This window comes from Anneissia japonica, unplaced genomic scaffold (genome assembly GCF_011630105.1).
Source record: "Anneissia japonica isolate Jap-2015-1 unplaced genomic scaffold, ASM1163010v1 scaffold287717_len1600092_cov198, whole genome shotgun sequence".
NCBI lineage: Eukaryota > Metazoa > Echinodermata > Crinoidea > Comatulida > Comatulidae > Anneissia > Anneissia japonica.
Window position 1 is genome coordinate 1,415,058 of NW_022755469.1, and position 16,084 is coordinate 1,431,141.

Here is a 16,084-nt window from a genome sequence, read left to right on the forward strand (position 1 = left end):
TCTAATGCTGCAAACGAGGGCGCCTACGTAGATCTTTTAAAAGTCATTTACCTTGTCATGGAAATGTAACAGAATTATGCTAATACACTACTGTAATTATGTTTACTTTTCATGCGACGAACGTATGATATAAAGTTGTATTGAAATGAGAGACAGAAAATGAATAAAATAGGCCTTTACAATTAACAATTTAAGCATCTCTTGTTAAATTGATTGGTATTTCTTCTTTTGCAAATTTTGTTTACTTTTGTCGCCCTGTGTATATTTAGTAAAAAATGTCAATAATGGTCGGACCCCAAAGTAAAATAACACCGTAGCTTATGTATATAAAAATTGATTTTTGTTTTAATTTTTTAGCCAAAAAAGGATCTTATTCAATCGTGTACAGGGCCGCGCTATGACGGTGAGAAGTATAATAATAAACAATATAATATTAAGCCGGGGCATTGAGGCCCATGAGGGAGCTAAAGCCTTTCAACACATTGGGGTATTAGAGGCAATTTTTGAGCTCTTCTCGGACGCATATATGGATGCAGTTTTTTGTTCAGTGATAACTAGGCTATTATTATTTTTCCTAAAAAAGCGCAATCCAAGCGCATTGATAGGACATGTCACCCGCCCACTGATCGTGGTTGTGTAGCAAATAACCGAATGCCTTCTTCCCGTTGTAAATGGCTGTCATTTTATTCACACATGGATATATTTTAAGAAAATTTGTTCATTCATCTTAATTATAAACATCAAAGCGACAACCTAGAGATGGGAGTGTCAGTAAAATTTGCTGAGGGTGAGGAAGGCTCGTGTGTCACAGAAACACGTTGTGCATAACGCACGTACGACGTGTTGCCGACGCTTAGGCCTACAACTGATCCTTGTTGTGGGACTTTAGCAGCGACATCTAAGACGGGCTTCACGAAAGTCCTATCATGGCCGAGAATAAATTATACCAATCCAATCCAAAAATACGTCTTGAATCTTTTCTCCAATAACAAGTGGATTATGAACTGCTCTAATGGGATTCTCAGGCTTGGATATTGATGAATATTAAAAATAAAATTAATGATCCATTTTATGATAGTGAACTCTATATTTATTTATTTTCCATTTGTTATAACAATTTTTCTTTGAAAAAATGAAAATATCATTAAGGAATATATTTCAAATTAAGTTTTGAAAAACAAGCCAATAGCCTATATTTTAACAACGTGAAACTTAACCATGTACTACCAATCAATCTATCGATCGACTGGCAGCGTTGGCTCAAGAAATTTGCCCCGGGGGAAAACCAAGGGGCCGACTAAAGCGTCAGTCATGGTCCCGGAATTAAAAAAAATAATAATTCTGGTTGGGTTCACGAAGAGAGTTTTATGGCTTAGTATGGCCCAATTATTATAGATCACAATACCGTAAAACATCGAATTGAAGCACAATGGGCTAAAGAAGCCCATATTGAATTATTGAACCCCGCTTTTAGTTTGCAAAATTAGCCTAAAAAGCCCATCTCGAAAAGAAGCCCATGGGCTTCTTTTCAAGATAGAATAGGCTTCTGTCCGAAATAGTACAGTACTGTACATGAATTTTGATAAAACACAATAAATTAAAAACAAGCTTGGTTTATACAGTAGTTTATGTGATTTAATACCAGTTAATGCACTCCATGATATAAATTATTTTACAGTGGCCTTAATTATTGTTTTATGTACGAATATAAATTTACAGCATTCATTTTGAAAAAGCCTATCCAAAGTTCGCAAATAAAAAAAATATAAAAAAATAAAATAAAAAAAGAAAAAAAGAACAGGCCCAGGGCTTTACGGTATTTTCGGATTGGCAATCAAAATAAAGTTATTTGGATATTTATTATTTTCGATCCGACGACCTCGTCGTGGGGTCGGACGACGGGGGTGGGGGAGTCCAGGCCTGTCGACAAAGGAAGTTTCGAATGCTCTAAAAATATTGAAAATAAAATTAATGAATTACATGACGACCTCCGACACTGCACTGGAGGCAGTATTGGCCTTCCATATTCATCCAGGCAGATGTTGGTGCCCAGTCCGCTGGTAAAACACGACCTACTGTGTGACGTACGCATGCGTAAAGAGAAAAACAGTTTGGACACTGAGATTTTCATTATTTTGTTGATGGTTGTCATGGATTTGAGAAACAGCGCCACCAACATTGTTTATTTTGATCATCAGTCTGTTCTCGCTTGCTGGCTCTGAGCTGAGGGGACATGAAATGATTTATCGTTTACCAAGTTACATTGCATGTTAAAACTTACAAAATGTCGGCAAAAGCTAGGTTGCCGCCAATTACAAGGCAAGTTATGTCCTAGTTAGGCCAGAAGAAGTAGAAACCAATTACATACCGCTAATAAACTAGGCTAGCCAACCCTCTCTAGGCCCTACTTAGGCGTACTTACTCCCTCCTAGGCTCTAGCTAGGTAGTAGTAGTAAAGTAGGCCTAGGCCAGGGAGGACCATCTCTATGGGTGGACCTACTACCAACCAAGCCTAGACAGCATCTATGGCGTACCTCCTCCTCCCTAGCCTAGCCTAGTAGTAGTAGTAGTAGGCTGGTAGTAGTAGTAGTAACTTGAGAAAAATGCCGTCATTGTGGTGATAATTTAAAGAATAATATGATGCATTTTGCAGCTTTCCATTTTGAACATGTCGTAGGTAGGCTAAGCACATATGCTACGAAAGTTACCGTTATGTTTTTTTGTTAGTAAAGTTTGTTAGGCCTATAGATATGGCTTGTGGCCCCTAGATTTCTGTTTGCATAACAATGAAATAAATATTTACAATATTTTTACCATCCAATTTTATTACAGTACAATGTAAAACTTTCATTTTTTATATTATACAACTTTTTATTTATTTATTTATTTATTCGACTTCATACAGGCAAATATACAATAAAATATCAAAGACATATAAAGCCAACAGGTGAACAAATCCCACCTGTGATAGCTGCTGATCCCGAATTGCACAGATATCAAGATATAAATCAAGTATATAAAATTTAAAAATGAAACGCTAAAATTTGTAAAAGGAACTTTTGGCATAAAATAACTTATACAACAATCTCATAGAAAAACTTCAAGGAATTGCACATAGTGGTCAGAAATTTTAATTGGGCGACATTTGGCACAGCGATAACGTGAGCCAGCTGCAAACATTATTTACATTGAACTTATTTTAAAAAGATATGATAAAATAATGTAATACTTTGCTTAAAAGTGTTAATGTTTTAATATTATTATTTACAATTTTTGTAGGCTCTCTAGGCCTACCCTTACTTTAAAAAATTTTTGTTTCCTACTATAGCAGGAGTCCAACTGCAGGTATACAGTCAGGCAACACTACATCATTTCAAAAATACCAAGGTGTTGCTGGTCCACATTATCAATTAACGTTAACTGGTGACCCAACAAAACATTGTCTACCTGCTCCAAAATCACTTAAGGTAACTATGATGAAAGCTATAGTTTTTATTCATTCATTCATTTATTTACCTCCCTTCGAAGAACAATAAAATATATACAGAGTCTTTTATAAATCTATAAATAATTATAAATTGTAAATTATGTGAATATTGTAATATTTTATTTATTTATTTATTTTTTTTTATTTACCTCACATCCAACATCAAGTACACTCGCCACTTACAGGATGAGAATGATGCTTTATAAACCAAGTCCCTTTATGAGGCTTAGGGAGTGAAGTTGATCTTAGACTTGAGGAAAAGTCCTGCTGTGACAGGAATTGAACCCAGGACCCTGGGATCAGAAGGCAAGCATCTTAACCACTGAGCTATTCAACTCCACTATATTAATACAAACAAATATTTTACAACTGAAGCTAAGTTACTTAGCAAAAATGTCTTCACAACAAAAACTACATTAAATTGTTGAGTAAAAAAAGGGATAGATATGAAAACATGAAACATATAAATGTGACAAAGCAGCTTTTTAAATAGTATGTATTAACATGTTTATTTCTTTTTGTAAGCCATATGTAGATATAAAAGCAGGGACAATGGATACATGGCCTGCTTATGCTACTGCCCAGGCTACCACCACAGTAAATTCCTACAACCAGAGGCAACATGGCACCAATGCTGTAGATAATAGTGATCAACACCAATCCATCATTCCTAAGCCAAAATTCTTAGAGCAACTAGAGTCTTTCTTGAAGAAGGAGTTAAGGAATCTTGACTGTTCACAGACAGGGCCAAGTGAGCTCCGGCTACAGGTTTGTCTATCAAATTTCTTTCTTCCTTCAAACTTTTTGCTAAACCAATCAACTTTCACAGATAGAGGATCTACAGTATACCACCTCAGCCTCACCATGGTTGGTGCTGAGGTAAGAAAATGTATGATTATAGCACATCTAGATGGCAGGAAATGGCACTCTCATACTTAAAATTTGAATATAATTTTCTTTTTATCTCAGTTTTGTTTAAAGTTTGACCTCGGTGTCTTAAGTCTTTTTTTTTTGTAATTTTTGTCATCATTCTAAATTTGGAGTTAGAAATTGCGGCTGGGCCCCTGGGAGTCAGTGGCGGCCATAATATGGCGCCAGTACCAATATGTCTTATCTGTACTATTTCAGATATGTGTTAGTAATCTGAATAATTTTCATGGAATACGACAACTAACTACAGGATACCTGCATAGGAGGGGTGAATTATTTTAATCTGTGCCCGTAAAAGTTTGCACGACACATCATGGGACAGCTAATTCAAATCTTTTGTAAATCCTATTCCGAAAATGATAGTAAAAAAGAAAGTAAATCTTAACTTCTGCCACTATCCGTCAGGCTTTCAGGGAGGTGTTTGAGTACCTGATTCAAGATTTTAAAACATATCGTCCACTTCTCTCTGCCATCAAGAATGAATATGAAATGATGCTGTCACATCAACGTCAACAGATTCGTGAACTTCAACCCCTTAAGGTTTGTCAATTTAAGATTTTAATGAATGTTTACAATTTTCAATTTGATCAAAATAATGTTTTAACTGTTTTCATAGAGTATATGTGGCAAAGACAAGCCAGACCAGTACTCCTTTCAAACAAATTGATTTTTAGTTATTTATACAGGGATAAGCATTAGAATGAATGTTATAAAATGGCAAAAGAATCATTTAAATCTGACATTTCCTTTATATGAAGTTACACGAGTACAGCTGTTTAAAGAACAGTACTTGAGAAATCAGTCTTCATGTCTCAGGCAGAGACCATCAACGAATCGTTAAAAAAGGTTGTTTTACATCAAAAATTTGGAAAATAACATAGCATGATGTATAGATATAAAGTTTAGTTTAGTGCAATGAAATAGTTTCCGAAAATGTTGACATGTTTTGGCTGTTATCTCCGAAGCAAAACTTACAAGGAGAGACTGGTGTGGCATTTCTTCACCACATTTAGAGATTTATCCTTTTACTTGCTAATTATTATTCATTAGAATTTATCATAAGGGATTGAATATAGAATTCTGTTCATCATTTCAGTCTATGTTGGTGACTGTCTCTGAGCAGTGTGATCAGAAAGTGATGGCTTTACGAGGTGAAGAACGCCAGGAGATGGCAGAACTTAAGCAGGAAAACAGACAGTTACAAGACACAATCAGTACAATGAAACAAGAACATGTTGCATTACAAGAACAAATAGAAAAGGTAAAAGATCACATGGAAAAAAAATACATTGTTTAAAGTGGCAGTAGTGAGCATGCTTTAATCATTTTATGCTTCTTGAAATGGATGTTAAAAAATTATATATTACTTTATTATTATATTTACATTTGATATTAAATATATGTACATTGATATTTTCAATTTGCTTATAGAATATAAACTCTTAATATCACCTAAGTGTTGAATGTGAACTTTGACAGTGAGTGTACACTTTGACATTTGATTTTACTTTAAACTTTGACATTGGGTGTGACCTTTCCACAGCTACAAGAAGAGGTCGCAGCTGAATATCGAAAGTATCGTGATGAATGTGATGCAAGGAAACTTCTGGTTTCTGACATCAATGATCTGAAGTACCAACAAGAGGACAACCAGAAGAACCAGGCTGGTGCGCAAGAGGCAGTCGTTGAATCTAAGGAAGATCCTATCAAACTTAAGATAGCACTTAAGTAAGTATTTGAATTTTTTTTTTCAATTAAACATTAAGAATAAGAATAAACCAAGTCTCTCTTCCAATACTCATAATTTCAAATTTAATTTTCTGCAACTGGAATTTAAATGAAAGAGAGAGCAGCTTAGCTCAGTCGGCTAATCTGGTGGTAGCTACTGGGTGTGTGCTGAACTGTGGAGATCTGTAGGTCCCCGGTTCAATTTCCATCGCCGCCTCTCCTTGTGTTTCAGCTAGAGGCCTGAAATACAATTTACAATAGCGCACCGTCTTTTGGATGAGACGTTTAAGCCGTTGGTTCCGTGTGTATTTATGGCCCATATGCATGTTAAGGAACGCAGTACACACTGGGAAAAGAGTAGGGGATTGTCTCCCAGTGTGCTGACCAATCACCACCAGAAGGACCCCACTGAAAATAAGTCTTCTCTAGACTAATGTGGGCTATTCTTGGTGTTTACACCAAATAAATCCACTGATATACTTCCCGCTCTCTCTGCCACTTCTTCTGGAAAACTGATGTGGTTTTTAGTGATCCAAGAAATATGAGTTGTTGCAACTGCAGCAAAAGCAAATTTAAAAGGTTAATATTTATTTTTTAAATGTTTTCAATACTTTTTATTGCCTTTTAACTTCTAATATTGTATTTTTTGTTTAAAAGGAGAGCACGTGAAGACATGACTGCAGTTACCGTGCAACTTAATGAGATGATCGCAAACTACGGCGATGTTATACCAAGGAGGGATTTTGAAAGCCTTACAAAAGAGCATGAGGTATGTAGAAAAAGAATACAACCCTCTATCATATCAAACAAACATGCCTTATAAATCACTGAAACCTTATAAATCACTGAAACCTTATAAACTTCCAATCTACCAGTGGAACTAAATTATGTGGCATGGAAGGGTTAATTACTTATTATTTTGTTTCAGGTTGTAAAGAATGAATTAAGTCAGTTGCAAACTGATAATAAACAATTGATGACTGAGCATGAGTAAGTAGTGATTTTTTTGTTTTATTTTTTGATATATTTTATATTGTTTTGTTGTATCATCTTGTGTTGTTATCGGTGACCATTGACTAGTGTAATTTTGTAATTATTTTTCCACTCAGCCAGATGACTCCAGTTTTCCACTGAGCGGCCTTTAAGGCAACTAAAATGTCGTGGTCAGTCATAGTCACCCAGTAGCTAAACCAAATACAGTTTAATACTTTACCCAGAATGTGCTAACCATAAAGTAGCATTCACCGAATCCAAATTTTTGAATTGGAAAGCCTAATGAACCCATCAGAAAATTTAATGAGTATGTATGATTAGGGACGTTGGCATTCAGCGCATCGGAAACGCAGTCCAAATTTCAGTTCTCATCTGATGTGAATGCAGCTTTTAGGTACATTTACACTAGATGCGACAGCGATGTATCATTGCGTCGTTTATGTTCTTCAACACCGAGCGCATTTTTATCGGGTCATGTTGTTATCATGTCTATTTTAAATGGAGCTTTACTCTTGCCTTATTTATCTTATAGATTATTTCATTTTGTATTTTTCTTTGTCAGCACTCTGCTACAAGTACATAATCAAGTAATCCAACAACGGGATCAGTTCTACACCGAGCTTGAGACCCTCAAGAGGAGTGCGACACCAAGGTCAAATAATTTTAAGTTTCTTAGTGATCTAAAACGTACAATAGATTATAGTTATGTAGCAACTTCCATGCTATTATAATAATGATAATACACCAATGATAATGATAATAATATGATATATTCCCCATACAAGCATTATTTTACAGTCTAGGCAGAGACCATATTGACTACCAGAAGTGTACCCAACTGTGCCATGCTGTTGCAGTGAACTTTCAAGTATTGATATCAATGTATGTGTGCTGATATATCATCCTGAAATAAAATACTTTTTTTTTTAACTTTTAGACCTGATTGGGGAAGATGTGGTGAGGTAATTTCAGGTGGTGAAGAAAAATGGCAGGAATTATCAAAAGACAAGACCAGTGATGAGCGTGTGGAAGTGCTGCTCCAGATCATATCTGGTGTGGCTGCAGCAGAAGACTTCTATGAAGGATGGGTATGTCTTCAGAATTCAGCCCCCTCATTGTTGGCCCTGCCATCATGGTATGCCACTGCAAATGCTTTTCTGCACCCCCTTTCTCAACTCCTTAAAATATTGTACAGTATATTTGGTTTATAGTTTGTTCTCAGTATATATCTGAATTAAAATTTTTAAATAGTAGTTGAAATACTTGTGCTTGTAGTAGAGGTGCTTTGCTTACTAAAGGCGCTTTGCCATAGTAAAGGTGCTTGTAGTAGAGGTGCTTTTTTGTAGTAGAGGAGCTTTTGCGGTAGTAGAGGGGCTTGTGCTGTAGTAGAGGTGCTTGTACCATAGTAGAGGTGCTTTGCCATAGTAGTGGTGGATGTACCATATAGTAGAGGTACTTGCGCTGTAGTAAAGGTACTTTGCCGTAGCCATGCTTGTCACCTGTTGGTTTGCATCATTCACTGCTGTATTTCACTTACGTGAAAAGTTCATTAAATAAATAATCAAACAAAAGAGAATGAACAAGTTTGTGCAATGTTTTACCCAGGGAACTGGTGATGATGTACCGAAGTATCTTCAGCACGAAGGAATGGTTAAAAGACTGAAATGGAACAGAAGCCAGGCTGTTGCTGTCATCAAGGAATTGTGGGAAGAAAAGATGAAGGCCGATGGAGAGGTATGTAATGTACCATGGAGACACACCTAATTTTATTGAGGAGTAGAGTTGTGAGTTGGCATATGTGATGATATGCCAGCTTGCAGATCTAAAATCATTGGTTTGATTTCTGCAAATTTATGAATGTTTGAATTTCTCAAGCTAAGCTGTAGGTTTAACCTAGAGAAATTTCTCCAGGAAGAGTACCTTGGCCGTTTTGTTTCCAAAGCAGAGAAGTTCAATGCGAACAGAAAAAGTGCTCTAATTGTTTTTTGTGATGGATCAGATATGTTTTGTTTTATTTAAAATCATTTTTATTCAAAAAAGCAATAAAAACACATTACAAAAATTGATAAAATAAAGACATTAAGAAAACTCCTTTGAGCCACATTATTAAAATAAATGACAAGGGAGGGGACAGAGCCCAAACAGATTACTAAAGAAGAAAGACAGAAGAGGAAAGAAAACAGAAGAGAAGATAGACAAGGGAAGAAGACAAATATATAAAAATTGCATAGTAGGCATTAAAATTATTATTAAAATTATTGAAAATATTTAAAATTAAGAAATTTATTTAATGTATACATTGGTGGCGTGTAGTCATGTTCAATTGTTTACGAATGTGTATTCATGATTTGCATAATAGTCCTGGTGCGAGATGAGAAGAAAATAAAACAAAAACAAATAATATATGTTCTATTGCAGATGTATTATTTTTATGATATTTTTCTTTTCTATTACCTTCACAGTCAGAGGCAGAGACACGTCAAGTGATGGCAGACTTTGTAACACAGTATTTGACTCAGAAGCTAAATAATGATCCAACTGCTGTTCTTGAATATTTTTACAATCTCCAAGATGCCTGTGAAACATATGATGATAACCCCTTTGACCTCTTCTATGGCGTCCTTACTGGAGAAGTAAGCTCACATAACTTATTATTTATTTCTTATCTGCTTTATTATTTTAATTAAAATATAAATAAAATAAAATGTAAATTAGATAAAGTAAAATGTCAATTTGTGATGGTTGATTTTTGTGCATTTTCCCTCTTAATAACCTTTAAAACTTTAAATTTGACATCGTGCATTGAGAATACAGTCAGTTAAACATTGCTTTACCATGAGTATGCACTTGATAATAATATAATATGGGTATAATACTGTATGATATGTCAACTGAGGTCAATGACAGCAAAGTCAGGGGTCCCAAGTCTCCCATGAGTTGCAGGAATCACCTGGAAATCTGGTCAACCTCCCAAACTCCTGCAAGCAAGCAAGTTCTCCTGGAATACGACCAATCTCCGTCAAACTCAGAGTTTTGTGCATGTTTTTACTACTTTATTATCAATTATATCACAGAATTCAGTGCCAATGGGTAAATGAAATTAGATGTGTTAGGAAAAGCTCATTTAACCAGTTCTCCTGCAAGAGATTTTTCCCAACCCCTGACAAAGTGTTTTTTAACATGGGAGACAGCTACTAGGAACACAAGTTAATCAGTGTACAAGTAATGATATGTTGGTTCTTTCATGATTAAAACTGAAGCATAGCTGTAGGTTGGTGATTACCACTATACTTTTAGCTTACTATAATATGTTTCATTGTTCTATTTAGATTGATGAGGAAAGGTATTACCAAGAAATGGATTTGTTTTCTAAACTTCGTGAATCTCTACAAAAAGCTGATGAAGAAATGGCAACAGAAGTAAGTCTTCTCATGGTATAGATGTTTGTTTTTATGGAGGCGTTTGTGTGTCCTCTTGTGTGTTTGAATGCGTAAGAGTACAGCAGTTAAATTTCTTTTTATTTGTTATGTTTATGTACTCATAAATTTGTCATGCACAACATTTTTTTCTTATAGGGTTTACTTCCACGAGATTTATTTGAAAAGGTCTTAAAAGACAATTTCCCAATAAAGGATGATGATGTAATTCAGGAACTGATGGACACTGCCCTCACAGAGCTCAATTCCGATGACCCTACAACAATGAAATACCAGGATTTATTCCTTGAGGTATGTTGTTACACATGTATCCTGTCAGTTACTCATTTTCTATATCTACAAAATAAATAGAATGAAGTAATTTAATACAGTAATTACAATAAATAGTACTAATAGTCAATTCCTGTATAGTTCTGAAAATAACTGTGGTTTTTGATGAGTACAGTACTAATAAATATATTCTAATAATGATGTTAGGAATAAGTATAATAATACTCTTCTATCATGACGTGTTTTATCAAAAGGACGAGGAAGGAAAGAATGGCCCCTTCCTGGCAATGTTACGAAGACAGGAACACGAAGAAAGGACTATCTATGTGGAACAGATTAAGAAAGAACTTGGAGAGAAAGAGTAAGTACACATCATTAGAGCATGGTTTAGACCAGACAGAGGGTGTTATAAAAGTTTATATTAATATTATTAATTTCTTTTCATCAACAATAGGGAGGTGCCATTGAAGGAATTGAGAATCGCAATAGCTGTTGTAGACGCTGAAATTGACAAAGTTTCGCTGCTTTCCTATCTCTCCCGAGCCTTCAACCTCCACAAAGACCTACTAAATGATGCTGAACCGCAACCAATTGATGTTATCTTAAAGCGTCTGAGCACTGGTGCAGTACGGAGAATCGGCAAACTCAACACTTCAGACATGATGTAAAGCACGCAAAATCCACAGTGTTTTTTTGCCATTTCGAAATGGTAAATAATTCCGAGAGGTGTGTTTTTTTTCACACATTTACTATTATAATTTCTTCCGTGAATAAAGATGAATTCACACGTAAAAAGTCTAAATCTACTTGTCCGTGTACAGTGAGGGATTAATTGACCTTTCCAGAGTGTCAATCGACTTAACAACTGACCAATCAGAACAGTGCCAGGAATACGCGCTTATCAAACAAGCAGACGCGTTGTCCCACAAACGCACATATTCGCGTATATTTTAACACTGTCGTCTTGTACAATATCTAAGGGGTGTGGCATAACGGAAAGGTCCATTATCGAAAGATAACTACAATTAGATAAGCGTGAGTTGTCAACCTTACATAAATTAAATGGTTAATTGACCAATCACGGAGCTGCTTGGTTAGCCTGCTATTCATCTAGATAAGACAATTAATTATTGACAAATAGTCAGTAAGTTTATATGTACCTTCATGTGTTGGGGATGAAATGGAGAGTAAGGTTGAAGCTAATTTAAGGTGCTAATCCTAGAGAATAAAATATCTGCTTCCATGAGGGCAGGATAGAAATTCTAGAAACCGTGTAGCACGTCTCTTCCAAAAAACTTACAGGCCTTCAGAAAGTTAAGCTGAAGTTATTGAACTTAGTAAAACAGGAAAAATAATAACAATTGGTGCAGTGCTTAGTACTTATAAATAAGTAATTAATAAAATTGAATTTAATTGAATAATAGGTAAAACAAATAATTATTGAAAACGTATTTGTCAATAAGTTTATATGCACAGAGCACCTCATGGGGGATGGAAGTGATAGGTGGGGCGTTAATTTGAGTTAGTCTGGTAGAGACTTCCCAGAGAACACAATTGCTATAATTAATGAGGCCTTGATTACGTTGGATAAAGAAACTCTGAGGGCTCTGCAACGACTTTATCATCAATACTTTTTTGATCAACTTTTGACAATTTTATGTATGTTTCATACAAAAAATATTCAAATAATTTGTAAATATATATATGTATATAAAAACGCTTTAGATTATTGCTATATATTTTCAGGAGTTTTTTAAGTACTTGTCAGTCAGTATCACCTAACAAATTGGTTTGCATTGTTATACGCCTTGCCTTTTGATCTGTCAGAATCTTGTAAACACCAGTGTTCTTCCCACTGCATTCTCTCATCCCACCTAACATACAAAACATAGTAACTGTTTGTATTTCTTTTTTTTCTTTAATGTTTGTTAGACTGCTGTCTCTTATACACATCTAGATGTGTATAAGAGACAGTTTTTGATGAGTACAGTACTAATAAATATATTCTAATAATGATGTTAGAAATAAGTATAATAATACTCTTCTATCATGACGTGTTTTATTTTTTTTCGATAAGTGAGGAGGATAGCTCTTCCACCGAACCCCCACTAGCTCCAACCCTGTTGTTTATAATCAGTATTTTACAACATGCAGAAGAGTTAGATCGTGAGGCAGAATCACTAAATAATTTAAGGAAGCACAATATAATACAATTATATTGAAAACAATAAAAATAAATAAATAAATAATAATAAAAAAAAAACCCCAAAGAAATATAATATCGAACCAGAAAGCAACAAAACCAAAACACTGTATCATGGTCATGCTGTACCAAACAAGTTGCAGGCGGCAACTCAATTGGAGAAGAGTATAAAAATATATTTCTAGTTATAGGCCTATAAATACCCTTTACTGTCTGTCTAAGCATACACAACGTTCAGTTAATAAAATATTTAGTTAACATTAAATTTTATTAAACTTCCTGACAACATCCAATCCAATTACATGCATATTGGATGTATTACATTATCCAGGAAGGTAAATTTATCTTATTACTAACAAAATCCTGATTAATTTAGTAAAGGATAAAACATTATAATGCAACGTAGTCTTACAATTATATTCTTAGCAAAAATTAAAAATTATCAAAACCACAAAATACGTCTTCAAACTGTTGGTCCTAATAATTTCATGACCTCTAAATATATTTCAGTTGTTTCCGCAGAGCCATTGTCTTCAACAGATCTCAGCATTGTGATGTAGTCCGGGGGTAATTTGTTCTGTACAGCGCCTTTGATTATTATATCCAAGTAGTTTGGGTGTGGTGGAAGTTGGGAAGACATATCCCGCATCACATAAACTCGACACGTTAAAATTTCTCCTGTGCTCATTTTTGTATTAACTTCAATTCCTTCATGACTTGATTCTTGTCTGAAAAATACAATTGAATTTACACATACACTTCTCTTTTTGTTTGAAACTTTTCTGTATAACTTCATTTTTCACCTTTCTTATCATTTTAGTATCAACAACTTTCAGATGCGTGTCTCTAATGTATTTTAATAGTTTTACCTTTAACTGTATTTTAATTGTTTTAAATTTAACAACTGATAAGCTAGTAGTTAGGCCCCGGGGCGCTTATGGTTGTTAAGCGTTTTTGAAGGGGCGTTTATTTTTATTTTTTTGCGATGTAAAATGGATACGTTTAATATACTCAAATAAACGCCCTTAAGACTTAATTTTCTGCAGCACATAATTACCGTCAAAATGTGTTATTGCGTGATCTAAATGGTTTCTTTGTGAAAATTCAATTCCAACTCAGCTAACAATTGTATACTTGTTAGCGACGTTACTGGATCCTAACCAGGTTAGAATAATGTAATTCTACTGCAATAGAACATTAATAGAATGTGTTAAGAATGATATTGCTTCCATTACAGTCATTTAAGTGAACGTTTATTCGAAGGAGGCGTTTATTACAAATACGGTCATCTACTTCTGTATGTAATGATGCTTGTTTGCGCAAGTTTTAATATTGCAGATCTCGTTTTAATTCATTGTAAATGCAGTTGTTTCAGCCATGCTTTGACTATACAGTAATTACATTATTTTTACTTTTAAATAAGAAAACCTTCGGGTTACAAGTAAAGCCAGCTGGTTTCCATAGAATCGCTACACATTCGCTACAGCGTTTCATTGTAATCATTGCACCGCGTAGCGTCCCGACGCAATCGGGGACGCTCCCTGAATTCAACTGACCAATTAGCGTCGCCAATGGAGTCAGCGATAGCGTGTAGCGATTTTATGGGAACCAGGTTTAATAGACCTACAGTATATCTTGTGAATGTAAATGGTTCTAACTGTATTCCGGATGCATGAAGGCCTAAAAAACTATATTAATATCTGTAAAAAAAAATCTCTACACTTTAGGTATTGAAAAACTAATCATTCTTACAGATCAAGTGTTTGTAGATGGCATCTGTTAAGTTTCCAAACGACACCCCAGACATGATCCCCTTGTGAATACTCAATGCTCGCTACGCCTCCTTTCCATACCGGACTTACACCCGTACTTTTCTGGCCGAACACTAATTTATAATCCTGGGGAAATCAATATACCAACAATATAATTTTTACAAATGTAATATATAATTAATAGGCCTACTATATTATTAATGACAGAGAACTTTTTTTTTTTGTAATGTGATTAAATTCAAGTCAGGCCCTTATCCAGGGCAAGGGTTAATATGTGCACGTAAGCACCCTTCCCACGGATCAGAAAGTACGGTGGGGTACCGAATATAACATTTGTTAATTTCTGTATAAAGATTAAAAGGATTAACTTTTTAACCAGCACTCTATCATCTGGCCGGTATTTGAGTGTTAAAGTTTCCATAGTAATGACAAATCGAAGATGCGATCTACTACTCCCGGATACAGCCCTGGAGGTTTGTTGTGTATTAATTTGCAAAAGTGAGGCTAAATCTGAAAAATACATTTGTACATTACGGTACCTCAAGTTTTGCGATTGCCACAAATGTTGCTGACGGATTCTTGAGTAGAAGCCTCTCTCTTAGTAGATTGCTGGCGTAACCAAAATACAAAAATTCCTCCGATGCCATCGCTACAATATCACATTATTAATATTGTAATTAATGTCATTATTATTATTATTATTATTATTATTATTATTATTATTATTATTATTATTGTCATTATTTATTATTATTATTATTATTATTATTAATAATATTAAACCTATTATTTACATTTATCATGATACAGGACTTGAGAGCCATTTCAGTTTTTTAATAAAGTTTTATATTTATTGAAATATAAATGATTTATTGAAGAGGTCTACATATGTCACACTAAAGGTGAACTTGAGTGTTGAATCATAATGTGGTAATACACACAAATAATACAACGCGAACAAGTTAAAATATTAAGTCAAAATAAAGTCTTTAATTCAAATAAGTCTTCTCTTCTATGTTTGTCACAACACAATGTGTTTCCTCCCGACGGTTCGTCGTCACATATAGACTAGAATATATCCTACTCCCATATCACAGGTAGCGCATTATATAGTAAATAAAATAAATTTTCCAATAACCACCACTCATATTTCAGTACAATAAATCTTCCAGAAAACCCATTAATTATAATTATTTAAACTTTACAAAGCAGAATAATAAAAGTTGTACTCACAATAACATCTAAACTAATATATATATATATA

At 34.5% G+C, this 16,084-nt stretch overlaps 2 protein-coding genes across 3 annotated transcripts in view; one reads left to right on the forward strand and one right to left on the reverse strand.

Annotated features, from left to right (window-relative positions):
• Nucleotides 1-2,175: 2,175 nt before the first annotated feature.
• LOC117123514 (translin-associated factor X-interacting protein 1-like) lies at nt 2,176-12,355 on the forward strand. 2 transcript variants are annotated; one of them, XM_033269465.1, is made up of 16 exons: nt 2,176-2,319; nt 3,329-3,467; nt 4,013-4,255; nt 4,823-4,957; nt 5,514-5,678; nt 5,961-6,145; nt 6,803-6,914; nt 7,074-7,135; nt 7,701-7,790; nt 8,076-8,226; nt 8,744-8,872; nt 9,601-9,771; nt 10,468-10,557; nt 10,714-10,866; nt 11,100-11,206; nt 11,300-12,355. In XM_033269465.1, the coding sequence occupies exons 1-16, from the start codon at nt 2,285-2,287 to the stop codon at nt 11,511-11,513; spliced, it is 2,181 nt and encodes a 726-aa protein (XP_033125356.1). In that variant the 5' UTR covers nt 2,176-2,284; the 3' UTR covers nt 11,514-12,355. The 2 variants fall into 2 exon arrangements, with proteins under 2 accessions (XP_033125356.1, XP_033125357.1); XM_033269466.1 differs by having other exon boundaries at nt 2,179-2,319; nt 3,332-3,467.
• A 558-nt stretch (nt 12,356-12,913) lies between these two features.
• The window catches only part of LOC117123515 (gamma-glutamylcyclotransferase-like), a 3,698-nt gene continuing 527 nt past the window's right edge, over nt 12,914-16,084 (reverse strand). Inside the window, exons 2-4 of the mRNA XM_033269467.1 lie at nt 15,360-15,469; nt 14,801-14,946; nt 12,914-13,776 (exon numbers count right to left, since the gene is read on the reverse strand). Of these exons, the coding sequence (XP_033125358.1) occupies nt 13,512-13,776; nt 14,801-14,946; nt 15,360-15,467 (519 nt within the window). The 5' untranslated portion in view covers nt 15,468-15,469 and the 3' untranslated portion in view covers nt 12,914-13,511. The remainder of the gene's footprint in view (nt 13,777-14,800; nt 14,947-15,359; nt 15,470-16,084) is intronic.

Coding starts and splice junctions, on each gene's coding strand:
- LOC117123514 (XM_033269465.1), top strand. CDS start 2,285: ATGTCGGCAAAAGCTAGGTTGCCGCCAATTACAAG. Junction 6,915..7,073: donor GCCTTACAAAAGAGCATGAG/GTATGTAGAAAA, acceptor ATTTTGTTTCAG/GTTGTAAAGAATGAATTAAG. Junction 7,791..8,075: donor AAGAGGAGTGCGACACCAAG/GTCAAATAATTT, acceptor TTTAACTTTTAG/ACCTGATTGGGGAAGATGTG.